The sequence below is a fragment of the Diprion similis genome, chromosome 8 (genome assembly GCF_021155765.1).
Source record: "Diprion similis isolate iyDipSimi1 chromosome 8, iyDipSimi1.1, whole genome shotgun sequence".
NCBI classification, from domain to species: domain Eukaryota; kingdom Metazoa; phylum Arthropoda; class Insecta; order Hymenoptera; family Diprionidae; genus Diprion; species Diprion similis.
This window is the reverse complement of record NC_060112.1, coordinates 11,560,966-11,575,636: the sequence shown is the minus strand read 5'-3', so window position 1 is coordinate 11,575,636 and position 14,671 is coordinate 11,560,966. Positions and strand designations below refer to the sequence as shown.

The window sequence follows — 14,671 nt, the reverse complement described above, 5'->3', positions numbered from 1 at the left end:
GCCAAATAATTCAATTTTCAATATTGATGAACAATAATTGAAGAAACAAATAAAAGAGTTGCATTGCATCTCATTGAGATTGACGAAAATTAAGTGGATTTACCCATCGCAACGTTATGTATAAACCACTACTAACTATAACATCTGCGCTAAAGATTCCTAGTAATAATTACCTGAAATATCCTAATCACACAAGATTATAATCTATGATACTAATATGGGGGACAGTTATAATTATAATTATTATCAATTATCTTGTTAACTGGCTAAATTTTACTACACAAGGTATTTTCATAAGTCTACACATCTATCTTTGGTATAAATTAAGGAGATACTTTATCTATTTGAGGATATTAAATATTATCTTGAACATGTTATGATAATTATAAATGTGATTCTAAAGATTTCGTACCATGCACTTCTGAAGGTATATGTATAGTATTTCTTACTAGGCTGTCATGTGCGTACATTTTGCAACTTTCACAGCTGACTTTCGTTCATTTACAAATCAACTCAAGCACATGAGAGTAAATTGAAGGAAAACATCGTTCGTCTGAGCGGAATTATTTTTCAAACTGTTGTGGCTATGACAACGAATAATGAATTTATGTTCTAGCTACGTGAAAACGGCATTGGTCCGTTCGATAATGCTTTAAATAAATTGCTTAAATATTAAATGTACGATATCAAAGTTGTAAGTATGAAATTTCGAATCTACTACAACGCTGTTAAGCTTAATTTTAAACGCCTGTTTCCACTATCGCTGATAGTTTTATTACAGATGAAAAATCTAGACCGATCATAATCTTACACAATACTGTATTCGCTTAATACTTTTTTCCTTCTTTCTCCTTGTATCAAACAATGCAGGATTTTCCTTCCTTTTCATTGTTACACATGTATTCCCGATTTGAACCCCCCCTCCCCCCACTAGAACATGTCGTTTGAATAAGGAATATCATCGAATAGGCCCATATTGGTGTGGTCAAAATGCAGTACGTTGAATTAGGAAACGATTGAAACTACGGCCAATTTAACTGTATCTCGAGAATAAACACGAGAAATTTAAGGAAGATCTTGATTAAAAATATTTAGTTGTAACTTATGAAATAAACTGTACATATAAAATATAAGCAATCAATGTGTATTCGCGTAATATCTATGAGTAGATTACAACGGATGAGTATAAATTCTGCCCTCCCATTAGATTTCACTTTGGGTTGGAAGAGCTTTTGAAACGGTTCGTTTCCTCATAGTTTCAGTGGATCCTGCGGTGAGGTGGAACTTTCATTGCAAACATCAATGATCGGAGAATATCGCTGATTTTGTTCCATAATGTTTAATAGTAAAGCTGTACATAGTAGGGAGTAAGTAACCAAATAGGCACGTTGGTTTTCATCCGAAGTCGCTTGAAACGTTCAGACGTACACGTTGATTAAGTTACAAACTTTCACTTTTAATTTGTATATTATAAAGAAATGAGATATCTGTTGCCAAAAACGTGACGATCTCCATTCGACACTTACCGCAGAAAATAGTAGCGCGGCATCTTCGCCGATAACAAGAACTGGAGGTGATATGTTGGCTTCGATTGCAATTCTCGACGCACATTTTTGCGCTCTCCTTTCAGTACGGCTATTCAATTTACTACTTACGATTAAATGACGCTTCGAAAAAATCACGCAGCTGCTAAGCAGCGAGATTCTTTTTCTTTTTGTTATGCTATGCGCAGAGAGAATTCGTCTAATTCACGTCATTGTCGAGAACAGCTTCAAGGCAAGTTTGCTTCAGTGTTGCCGACTGGTCTTCCAAACTTCGTTTTAGACCCTCGATGGTTTGCACCAACTTCTGTCTCCTCAGCTGAGATAACTGATGCTGGTACAGCTGCGTGTCTTGGGAGTTCATATTTGCCTCCGCTGCTAATCGCTCCTGTCGGAGCTGGGCCACTTTCTCTTTCAACGATCGTTTCGAGTCATCTGTAATGTGCGATTTCACGTCAAATTTTGTCTTGCTCAGAGAGGGTAGGAATTCAGAGAACAGTGTATACTTTTTTTCTATACAGTCATCGTTTTACCTTTGGTGAACAAAATTTGTATGATTTTTTTGGAACATTTCTATGATTTTAAGGGGATTTAAAACACGATCGTAGTTTTAGAATAAAATTTTTCTCAACATTAGTTTCTGTACATCGATCATTAGAATCTACATAATTATTGAGAACTATTGCGAATTTCTGGTTAAAAGAAGTTACAAGGGTTTGTTATTTGCAAGAGACTCGTCTTTGAAATAATTGTGAGTTGAAGAATAATTGGAAGATTTTCAAATTCCACCGTTATCAGATTAGAAGATTCTTCAAATGTAAACTGTTATAAACTACCTGTACTGCTAGGTATTCAACTTGTGTTCATCAACTTTTCTTTGCAAAAGGGATGCGACATCTAGTGGTTGTTTTAAGAATAGTATTTCATGTTTACTTTAGATATACTTAATCTTACGGAGAATCATTTGTAGATATTAATATTCTTCCGCAAAATGTTATGAAAAACAATTTACTTCATTTCGAGTTGTAGATTTCCTCAATATTTGTAAGTTAACTCCCAATTTCCTTTCACCCCGTACAAAGAAAATAGATTTTTATATTTTTGTTGTAGAAAGTTGTCTGCCAACACAATCTTTCGTAGAAGTATGTACAGTTTTACGAAAATTCACTGTGTGTTATTAAAATTTTCCAAATCATTTTTCAGGAGCAAGCTATAAAAAAACTACCATTTTCCATATTTGCGTTTCGTTTTTTTTCCACCAGATATTACTTTTCTGAAATTTATTTCACTCTTTTCTTCACCAGGTGTATCGCATAAAATCGGATTATTACCAAATTAAAGTTAGAAATATGAGGACTGTGCTCAGGTATTATATCAACTGGAAAAGCCCCTGCGGAGGAATCTTTTGTAGGGTACATACCCGTGTCGTCAGTAGCCGTGTCACCGTCGGAGTTTCTAAAAGCGACATTGTGCTCCCCCAGCGACTTTTGTATCCGCCCGTAAGTCACGCTACCTGCGTATACTTTTCGCTTAACTGGTTCACTTTGGGGACAATATGAAGAACCCTCCCGCGTCGGTCCGATATCAATCGATCTGTAGAAAGGCGTCATGCAAAAATTATATACGTCCGCTCTCATATTTTTTACTCCTTTTCTAATAACACTGACAGCAAATATTGTAGAAATTTATAGTTAATTGGAGCGTTTCATGCCTCATGCCTTTTTTCCTTTGGATTTTTTACTTTCGATTCGGATTAATTTACATTTCACTTTTGTCTTTTTTTTTTTTTTTTACAACACGTGCAAGAATTCAGAATTAAATTTCGCGAGCTGATCATGCAAAGTTTTTATAATTTCATGAAATTGAGGACGAATGACGCCATCAATTTCACACGAAATGTGTTAATTTTATTCTGAAACGACAGAGTGATTCTCTAGTTTTCCGTTTGTTTCGGCTGATAGGGAATATTGATTATTTCAGGAATTCGAATGAGTTCTTCTGAGTATCTGAATAATTCTTCACATACTATCAGCATGATTAATGGCTTCTTAGAAAAGTGTTGTGTTCTCACAATCTTAGGAAACTGAACACCAAAGTACGCATTGAAATGGTAAGACAGAATTGAGATGGATAAAAACGGCGAGCGGTGGAAAAATCTAAAAATCAAATGAGACAGCAATAGTCAAATAAATACCGAAAAGAGACTCCTCACCTGAAGGTAGGTAAGGGTGGTTTCTTCCTGACGTCGCACCTATCGTCGGAATCCGACGAGCTTGATGTCAGTCCCTCGTCTTTGAGGGCCCTCGAAGACCTGACTTCCTTTTTGTCAAGGAGTAGTTTTTCCTTCTGAATCAGGGAATCCCGATGCGCATTGAGGTAGGGAGATCCGACGGTTCTATCCTTGAGCTGCCTCGGGGAGTTGACACCGTTGTGGATAAAGGTCTGAAGCTCTCTGCTCTTGACATCGTGATTAATATCCCGTTCGGTGATCTGAAGTCTGCTAGCTTGGACGAGGCTCCGGCTAGGTGAGTTCTGCGGAGTTCTCCTGGGCATCATCGGTGAACTCGGGCATTTGACCTGCACGTCCTGCTTGTAAAAATTCTCCTTGACGATGATACCGCCAGGTGAATTCCGCTCCATGAACTTGCGTATGGGGGAACACGGCTGAGCGAACTGTCTCTTCGGGCTCGTGTGCTCCAAGTCCCTGATGCTTCCGCTCTGGAGCTCGGGCTGCGAGTTCCTGCTCTTCGAGAGCGCCAGCTCGATATTCAGCTCCGTGTTCTTGATGAGTTCTACGCGCTTGTTGGCCAGTCCGTTGTGAATTTTCCTGGGCGAAGGCATGACCACCGGTGACGAGTTGTTCTTCATGTTGACCAGTATGTTCTCCGCCTCGAGTATCAGCTCCTTGTACTTCCGGTCGGCTTCCTTGTCCGCCTCCATCAGCGCGATCTCCGAGGCGAAGGTGGCCATGTAGGCACCGCCGATGAGCCGGCTCCGCACCGCGTTTCCGTTCACGTAGCTGACGGAGTTGGACCGCCGTTTGGCGACCTCGTTCTCGGCGATGACCGAGCGCACCAGAGCGCTGTCCTGGATCAGCTTGACGGGCGAGAGGTTCTTGTTCACGTCGCACTTCCGTCGCCGAAGGCAGATCGGCGTCCCGCCGACGCTGCGGCTGCCTTGATTGAACCCGGAGTTTTTCAACAGCATCCGCTCTACCAGGACGCGGTTCAGGTTTGCCGTCTCGTCGTCGCACTTCTCGGCGAAGCTCTGCTTCCGACGCTGCGACACCCGCTTCTTCCGCTTGTCCGACGGCTTCTCGTCCGCCTTTCTTCCCCTCGTGCTTTGCCGCCTCGATCCGCTTCTCACGCTCGATCTGTGCGAGCTGCTCTCATCCTTCGTCCTTCGTCGCAGGAACGACTCCCGCAGCCGCGTTCCCTTCCGGCTGAGCTCGCTGCTGAAGGTGAAGTACGTGCAGTGGCCTGTGTTCCGGAAGCCAGCGTACGAATCCAGCTTGTCGAGCTCGAGGATCGACCCGTTGTCGATGAAGTCGAAGTCGTCGTTCTCAAAGGGCTCGTTCTCGTCGCCGCCGTCCTGGCCCGTGTCGATGTCTGACAATGAATCGACGTAGTCCTCGCAGTCCGTCGGGTCGCTGTCCGACAGGATATCCGTCTCCTTCTCGTACACGTAACTCTCGTCGTATTTACCCATCATCTCGTTGAGCGTTATGTCGTCCTCCGACGAACGCACGCTTCGCGTCAACGACGAACCCGACGAGCTGCTGCTGCAGCGTGCCACCGGGATCGGAACCTTGGAACGAATCTCCATCCGCGGTGAGATCCTCCAGTTTTGATTGATCCTTGAAAAATAAGAGAATTTCTTATAGACTTCTTTTTTTTTGGACGTATTCATCTCCACGAATTTTGCTTAGTCCCTTTTTATAACCAGACAGGATTTTCCTTTCGTTCCTTGCTTTTGACCAAGCTGATACAATCTCGGAATGTTCGTAACAATGCAAACTGTTAGTTTAATGAATTTTAACCGGGGCGAAGAAAAGCTCAATGGATGGAACTACACACCAGAAACTCTGTATTTTGAGCCAAAGAAACCATCCTAAAAGTTTCAGCAGAATTTTCACTCTCCTTCTTAGTCAAAAGTTGCTGTCTCAAGGCTGAAAAGTATATTTAAGCCTTGTCGCAACTTTTTCTTGGATGTTGTATATAATATACAAAGTTTGCTCGTAAAGGTTATCCTGTGGTTTATAATAATCGTGAAATAAGTGGAAGAAAGTTTCCTCGTTAAGAAATTGTCATTTCCACACCGCTTCAGTGAATCGTTCTTTATTATTTTCTCTTTTTTTCCGTAACTGTATTTTTCAATTTGTTAGAGATTCTCAGAAATATCTTTCAGCCAGTTTCGAAACTACCCAGAAAAACCGCGATCATCAGTGATTCATTTTTTCTTTCTTGGGAAAAAAATCATTCGTATGCCCAGAGATAATTAAAATGGTAAATTGGACCCACTATATTGGATTTCTATTTCATGAATTTTAATCTCAAACCGGTTTAAGTCTCACAAAACAAGGAAAGACATTTTTATCTTATCACAAGCGTTAAAGCCTAGACAAAAGTTTGTATTGCGTGCGTCATATACGAAAATTATACTAAATATACGGAGCGTTTTGCCCGATGAAATTTAGGGGAAGCGGTAAAATCCTCTTCTTTCATTCTACCCGTAGTTCAGGACTTGATGCCCGCAGTACCAACGCAATGAATAATACAACTGACCGAAATGTATTCACTGAAAATCAATGGAGCAGGAGATTCAGCACCGTTGAATTAAACGTCTAAGCGTAGCTTCCCCTGCCTACGCGTAAAAAAAGGGCGAGCGAGCTGAAAAAGAGGTAAATTCGCGCATCGATTCTGGGACCCCAAGCGTTTGCATTAAAATTAAGGATGAATGCAACCCACAGTCTGTACCAAAAGTTAGGAGAAGAGAAAAAAGTATTTAAAAAGTCTAAAAATAATTCAGTGAACACGAATGAAGCAATATTTTTGCCCGTTTCATAGAAATGAATCTGACTAAATGCGAACAACGTAAGGTATCGACAATTTGAAAAAAGGTGTTATAAGTACAGCGTTTAAAATTACTGAACTCTGGCGTATTTTATGCGATTACAATGTTTATAGGCTCATTATTTTAACCGCAAAGATCTGCAGAGATCATTCGAAATTTTTTTAATAAGTAGTTATCTCCGGAGTGGATAAAAATATATTTTTGTTAGCACGGTACAAGAGAATATGTTCATAATCGCAAGCAGAATTTTTCAAAAATTGTTCAGACGATTTGTGAGGATCTAATGAGGGAAAAAAATGAGTCTAGAAACATTAGAATCCAATCAAAAACACCAGAGTTCAATCATATCGAAGGTCGTAATTATAAAACCTTCGTCTCAAATTGTTATTATCTTAGTTTATGGCAACCGAATCATCTCAGACACATTTCTACGATACAGCAGAGATGTTGTTTAATCCGTGTTCCCTATCACCGGCGTAAATAACGTGACTGGAAGTGTGTTTAACGGACTTTTTCCCTCTCTTTCAAATTTTCGATCCACACCGTGAGTCCATCGATCTTCTCAGGCGACAAGTGCAGCTGAACTTACGGACTACGACCGGCGCTGAGACTCCCAGGTCGAAATTCGGAATTCCTCACGACGTTGATGTTCACGTTCACGTCGCTTGCGCTGCCCGAAGATTCCGTCAGCTTCAGACCCGAGCTACTGCTCGATTCGTCAATGGTGAGTCGGGATTTAACCCCCGTTGTACTCGAGCCTGAGGAATTGGCCGAGAGCCACGGGTTCGTCCGGATGCGGGAACGCTGTCTGGGGGACTGGAGCGGCGGCGAGGGGATCAGCGGCGGGGGCATGGACGTCGGAACCGGGAGGAAATTCGAAATCCGCAATGCGTCCACAGAGCAGGACTCGGTCCTTCTGTGAGCTGGGAGCTTCTGCTGGACAGGCTGCTGTTGTCGCTGGACCGCCGCGTGGTTCGTTTGCGAGACGTTATTTTCGGGGTTCTGGAAATTGGATACGAACGTTAAGAATTTGATTTAGCCACCAAGAGACAAGATTTTAGTGGAACGGGTCACGTTGGTTATATGTTCAATCAGCGATTTTTTTTATTTTTACTTGAATAAAGACTTAACATCAATTTATTGACATACATATGAAATAGATATACCAAAAATAATAATAATAATAGTATCGCAAATTAGATTCCGTCATATTGTTTCAGGCCCGCTCATACTTCGGATCCTCGAAGCGGATGATATTTGTTTATAAAAATCGGGGAATAATGGAAACGATAATGCAGGGCAATGGATGGATTCTGTTTATCGAAATTGAATTTTCGCAGCGTAAATTATAGCCAACAAATTACTGAATGGGTCGGTAAACTTTCGAATTGGAGCGGTGTTTTAAGAATTGCGAATTTTATTTTAAACAAAACCACAAGCCAATTTCACGCTATTCATTGGAAAATAGCAATTATCGAATACCGCGAGGCAAAAAGAAGAAGATAAATAAAAACAAATACCTAGGTAAACGGTCAGAGGTATAACGAGTTGTTTCGCCTCGCGGAGTATGGAAATTAGTTTTTTGCAAATTGAAAAATGACGAACGATCGGATACAACCGTAGATTCGTGACAAAACAGATGTTTCATTGCACTCCGTTCTATATGCAAAACATATCACACCAATAATCGTCGACATGAGTTACAGAGATGCGTAGTTCGATGTAAAGCACAATAAACACCATGGCCAAAAGTTTCCCATGAGATATCTGCTTTAAACGATGTAAGCCTCGGATCGATTTTCATCATTTCGCTTCGTGTTTTTATATACCCTCGTGGTTTTCCTCGTGGTAAAAAGAAGAGGAGAAAACAATTCTTGAAGTTGATCTCGTCCCGCGAAACACACGATTAGCTTCACTGGCGTCATTAATCGCCTTAGCTAGCGTATACCAACTTGCCCCTCGAGTGGATTTCTGTGTTCAAAAAAGTACGTGAATATTTTGCTTCCATTATACTCCAACAAAGATACCCAGGCTCCCGAAATTTTAATACTATCCTCATTTGCAAACGCACCCGCTGTACTGCTTATATGGTATATTCCACATCAATGACCAGCAAACAATTAAACACAACACTTTTTATTTTTTCGTTTGTGATTTAGAAAAAAATAAAAATAATAAATGATGGATAAATAAGTTTTCATTTTAAAACTCTAATGTGAATTTTTCAGGGATGAGCACACCTTCATCCAATTTTTTTAACCCAAAATAAAAGAAAATAAGAGACAAAAAACACTGAACGGTCTTCGGGAGTTAGACTATCACAAAAGAAATCCTTGGTAAAAATAAGAAATGTGATTAATCATCTACCGAGTTGACTTGGAATGCCCCATGTACACAAGGTATTCGTCCCCGTTTTTTAACGTGGCACAAATTGCTCGCGTGGCGTAGTTTGCTCGAGTGCAGAGGGTGACTTTGCGATATATTCAAAGCCGATTCTCGCCCCTCCAGCTTTTATATTTCTGCTCTCTTGAGCCTCGTGGAACCGCGTGTCAACTTACTGGCTCTGTGATCGTTCGACTCGAGAGGCTCAAATTTCGTAGCTTGCAGTATATAATGCGAGTATAACGTGCAATCTATCATAAAAATCGCAAAGCGTTCATTCGTCCAGCGGTAATGTGTCCTCGTGAAAAGAAAAAAAAATCAAGTATTCCTCACTTTCTGGGTTGCAGGAAGTTGCGAAGAAAGCTCGACAGAACGTTCATACCGTTTTTTCATGTATTATTTTACATTTCATTTCTGATTCGATTGTAATATATTCATTTGAAAATCCTTTCTCATTTACAATTCTACTGGCAATTTTATTCTCATTGTTAAACGTCCAATGAGAACCGATTTCACGTGAACTTTGCATTTCTAATTTATTTTCCAATGCCTCTATGTTTGAATAATGGTAATTTCCAAATTAAGATCTTAGACCTCACATGCAAAATATCCTTCAAATATCGAAACAAGGCAATGAAATTCGAATGCTGTTTAAAACGCGATTTCAATTTTAATAACGTCAAATATACTCAACAGTGTCGGTTGTGCTAAGAGGAATGGAAAAATTATTATAGAGAAACTTTGCTATTGTAATTAAAACTGATATTACCAAATTTGACTTCATATATATTTTTCTACAAGATATCCGAATTTCAAATAACGTACAGTTTATATTTAATCTGAAAAATAAATAACCTTCGAATCAAATGATAGATCATTCAAAAATTGAAAGACAAAACGAAAAAAAAAAAAAATACGAGTTGTCAAAAAATTCATAACCAGGGTGAATTATTGTTTTTTATTTTTTGCTTCAGTGAAATGATCACGTTTTTTGCTGTGAAAAAAATTGTAGTATTACAGTATTACAAAGAAAAATTTATCATTAAACGAAAACTGTCAAATCGATAAATAAACTAGCATATACTCGTGCACACGCATTCAATGAACTCGAAATCCTTTCCACCCTCGGAATATTTGTTCGCATCTGATTTAAGAAACGTCACTCACCTTGTTCGGGGTGCTGGTCCTGGCATCCCTAAACTCCTTGGGGTTGACCCTGGTATTGGACTCCATTCCGTTGGTGAGTCGGATCAATTTCTGGTCGTTTCCCCTGTCGGTCGGGGGGACGGGAGGTTCCTCACCGACCTTTTTGTCGCCACCCTTGCTACTCTGGAAATAATGGGTCCCCGTCCTGATGTTGATGTAATATTCCGGGGGGTAACTAGCCCCGGGCGAAGTCCCGTCTGTCGAGTAACCCGTGCTATAGGCGCTCTCAGGCGACGATAGATGGACGCTCCCAGTTCCAGCCGACGTCCCAGACGACGTCGTGACCGTCGTGTACGCTGAGGCGTGCAGATGAATCGTATCGAGGTTCTTCGACGGCGCTTCTGCCGGATGAACCTGGAAGAAGATGGGCAGTGGAGGTCAGAAGGGTTCGATTGGTGCGGCTGGAGGTTCCTCAAAGAGCGAAGCACCTTCTCGTGAAGTAACTCGGCGGTGCCTCAACTACAAGAGTATGGAACTGGGCTGAAATCTGGCGATAGAAGTGAGCTAAACAGAGCGCGAAAAGTGCAGCTCGTGCCAGATATTCAAGTAGTCGAGTAAAAGTCTGGTCCGACTGATCGGCCTGTATTGGATGCAGTTGCGGCAAAAGCGAGGGAGGAAAACGCTGCAGTTCCAGACTTTTTAATTGTCAAGCCAGACGACGGCTGCGAATAATCGAGAGCTACAGCATCGATAATTACAGAGAGGCGGACAGGTTCAATGGGGGAGGAATAAAAAGCGCGTGCCTTGCAACCTTCGATGGGTCCATTGCTTCTTTACGCGAACAAACTGAATGTAGCAGTCATTGTACGTGAAGTAGATGAAAATTGTTGTAGCACAGTAACAGAAGAAGATTGACTGGATCAGGTCGTTTATCAGACTCATGAACGTAAGTTTGGAGAACATTCACACTCTTAGTGACGTTTATTTGGACTCCGTTCTTTGCATGGTGGAATTGGAAATCATCTCGACTACAAGAATGACCAAACCTTCGGAAAGTGGCAATACATCGATGGCTATTATAAAGTAGCCGGAACATCGACGCACCGAATGATACAGCTATTATACTTGAGCTTCCACTTCGGGATGTCAAGCAAGGGATGAAGATCAGTTTGCATTAGGCACATCCGAGATGAAATATGACACATACACAAAAATGGCAGTAATAATTCTTCTCGCTATGAGTCCTTCGTCGCTACGACGTACGGAACGTGCGATCACTTCCATTCACAAGTACTTTTAAAGTTGGAAACTGTGCCGGCTGCATCATTAATGACGGGTGCAGTATCCGTCGACCCTTGAAAGACGTCGAGACTTCCGTGCGCAGGTAGGTACGTGTATAGGTGTATATATATATATAGTGTATATTGTACATGCAGGGGATGAAATCACCGAAGTAAGCCGCTCTCCGCATCCTCGTCGACGTCGGTGTGGACCTCTTGAAGTTGGCAAAGCGGAGGAGATCCCTAATTAAGCGGGCTGTTGGTGGCTCGTCGAGGAAGAGATGAAGGGTATGAGACGAAGGTAGGTGGTTGCGGGGGTGATGGGGGCGATGGCGGGGGATCTTCTTCGAGGGGAGACTTGCCTAAGGAATGCTATGCGCGTTCCAACTTCCCCCAAGTTAGCCCCTGCACACAATTTGAGGAACAGCTTACAGCCTCTGGACGAGTATCACACACAGAGCATCCTATGGCACGACTGGAGATGGATTAGTTGGTCCAGTAAAACAATCCGAGGAACGACGCGCGAAAATAACTGCCTGCCCTCCTTAACCCCAACTCTTTATTGCCGGTCTACCGGACTGATTCCGGACCCTGTTATACCTACTCGGCTGGTGAGTTTTCAAGAGACTAACGAAGCTTACGAAATCGCGGCGGAGCCACGCGAGACCAACGCTGCGGATACGTTCCGTTTTCTGCTAGCTACTGGCTGGAACCAGATGGCACTCAGTTTGGCTTCACTGCGGCTGGCAGTTACCGAAGAACAAACGAGAGCACTATTCCTCTGGGAATCGTATCCCGGTTGGGGTCATGCCCAATTATCTTCTAACTACAACTTTGCTCTACATTTGTAGTCTTGTGATGGCGAAAATCATGTTCTGCAGTGTTCGCACTTTGTACTTTAATTTCAATTGGAATGGAAGAAAGTTTATACGGAACTGGAGAATAAACATATGATGTACCTTAGCGCATGGAACATCAAACTCTATTTCACTTCATTGACAACTCCAATTTTGAGACCAGATTTTTTCACCCCACTGAAAACTGTTACTGTAAAAGATGTGGTGTTCAAATTGGCTTGTATGAACTACTATAGAACAATTATTGTGGTTATTTAAAAAATTTGGCATCATATGTTGTCAGAGTGACATTGGATAACGTTAAATTGACATGAAATTATGGCCATAGAAGTGTAAACCGGAATTTTACTTGCGATGTGCACGATTTGAAAGTTACAGGTATCTTCAGTTACTGAAAAGCATCAATTCTATTCTCCTGTGTCCACTGCAGTATAAATTTTCAAATACGGAAATAGTTGAATACGATTCTACAATACACATCCCCCTTGTCATAGCGGTGATGGCCAAGTTTAATTAGAGCCAAGTATGTCTCACTTGTACTGTAATTGCATGGGAATTATGGAGATAATTCACGTTGGAATGCATAACGAAGAGAAATGATATTTACTGCAGGATTCCAGTGCTTTTTCCTTGCATTCTTTTCTATTATTCTTTGTTTCATTACCAGATTTTGCAAGCTTCGATAATGCGAAAGAAGTGGCAGCAGGCATGCGAGAGAAATTGTTATGCTTGTAGATATACTTTTGACAACATTGAACAACAACCCGTGAGAATAAGTTTGAGAACACCGGCTTGAGCTGCTGTGTCTTCTCGTAATTTCTTGCGTAAAATCTTGTCACGTTGAGGAAACGGGCAAGATGATGTACGTATACAGCCGTTTCATATAATTTTGAGAAATGCAAATGGCGGGTTAGCAGTGGGTCTAATTTAATTGCCGACTGTCGGCGAATGGCGCAGAAATGCGGGTACAAAGTTAGGTTCCTGAAACCGTGAGCAAGCAACGGAAAGATAATCCTTCAACAAATTCTCTACTCAGCTCTCCCCCGCAGACACAGTCCCGTACATAAAGACATCCTTCGCTGGTTCCAACGATCCCTGTGATCTGGGGCAATCAAAAGATTCCATTCAACCGTACGAATATCATGAATAGCTCATTTGCAACGAGATAACCAAAGGATGGCTGCCACCCAACGTTGCACCATATTATATTATACTCCAAGATTGCAAGGGAAAAAAATTGCTGAGCAAGAAACATAAGGCACAGCAACGATCCTTTCATGGTGGCAAAAACAACCTTTGATTTTGCGCAGGGAGAGACTTGCCACAATCTTATCACAACCCTTTCTTGACATTTGGTTGATGGGACGGAAACCTTTTTGGTTTGGTCCTGATGCAGGTTATTAGAAAACAGTTTTTTGCGACAGTAAAGCGAGTCATGCATGTGATGAAATTTTATTCACCTGATGTAGAGCTGGGGATCTGTTGCCACTATGGCTGCTTGGTGAATTGCAGTTTGAGTCGAAACCCTTTTCTCCCTTTTTCCGATCCTTCTTCTTCCTCGGTCGCACTATGTGAGCTTCCATCCACGAACGGAACTTTGTTCCGAACATTTTGCTCGTTTTTTTTATTTTAACCGGTAAAGTGGGTGTGTATATTAAATATTTAGACACAGCGATCGATTAACATACGAACACTTGAGAAGTAGACTTGTTTAGTTTATTTTCCTGTTTACGCGCACATCCGATTCCACGATTCACCGACCAAATTCTCTTCATTCACGTCATCGGCACTGATATTTCTCCAAGCCCTTCAATCGTACCAATGCATGTTTTGTTAATTAGAGATCTTCGTAGGCACAGCTATCCGTCAGGCAGCCACTCGCATTGTCATACTAAGCAACTCCATTACTTCCCACCAGGTTCTTCCCTCGTTTCGCTCTTTTCTCTTTAATGAGTCAACGGCGCGCTGACTTCCGTTCCTGTAGAGTTTCCTGACCGTGAAGAACCCAGGATCTGCAACAAGGGATGAAAAATTCGTTAGGCACACCCGTAGAGAGGAAAACAGGAGAAAGGGCATGACGACAATTCCCTTGGGATGAAAACTTATTAAAACTGCAGGGTACGGAAATTTCAGCGTGGGGTGCAACTTGCGGGGTGAATTTATGATAAAAATTTGCGCGGTGGATTGAGGGATAGATGAACAGCTATAACGATTCGGATTACAACCTGACGCGGTTCACGGTCAATGGGCACAAAATCCATTGAACATCAGAATCCCAGAGTGTCAAGCCGATGATAATGAAAGTTACAAAATAAATGTGGCGTCGTGAGCGAAAAGGAACGGACTAAATGCACGGAAAAAATAAATCGGACAAAAAGGCTTTTAGCGATAC

The 14,671-nt window shown here is 41.6% G+C and overlaps 1 protein-coding gene across 2 annotated transcripts; it reads right to left on the bottom strand.

The window, feature by feature from the left end:
• Positions 1 to 1,558: 1,558 nt before the first annotated feature.
• LOC124408889 lies at positions 1,559 to 14,248 on the bottom strand. Of its 2 annotated transcripts, XM_046886166.1 has the most exons (6): positions 13,740 to 14,248; positions 10,164 to 10,556; positions 7,204 to 7,616; positions 3,754 to 5,397; positions 2,962 to 3,134; positions 1,559 to 1,976 (listed from the first exon to the last, which is right to left on the bottom strand). In XM_046886166.1, the coding sequence occupies exons 1-6, from the start codon at positions 13,887 to 13,889 to the stop codon at positions 1,744 to 1,746; spliced, it is 3,006 nt and encodes a 1,001-aa protein (XP_046742122.1). In that variant the 5' UTR covers positions 13,890 to 14,248; the 3' UTR covers positions 1,559 to 1,743. The 2 variants fall into 2 exon arrangements, with proteins under 2 accessions (XP_046742122.1, XP_046742123.1); XM_046886167.1 differs by lacking the exon at positions 2,962 to 3,134 and having other exon boundaries at positions 1,857 to 1,976.
• Between the last annotated feature and the right edge of the window lie 423 nt (positions 14,249 to 14,671).

Bases quoted from the DNA above. Each gene is read 5' to 3' on its own strand.
- LOC124408889 (XM_046886166.1), bottom strand. From the start codon at position 13,889: ATGTTCGGAACAAAGTTCCGTTCGTGGATGGAAGCTCACATAGTGCGA. The intron at 5,398-7,203 runs GTAAGTTCAGCT...TTATTTTTCAAG, and splicing joins CTCAGCGCCGGTCGTAGTCC to GATCAATCAAAACTGGAGGA. The intron at 1,977-2,961 runs GTATGTACCCTA...CGCACATTACAG, and splicing joins CACGGCTACTGACGACACGG to ATGACTCGAAACGATCGTTG.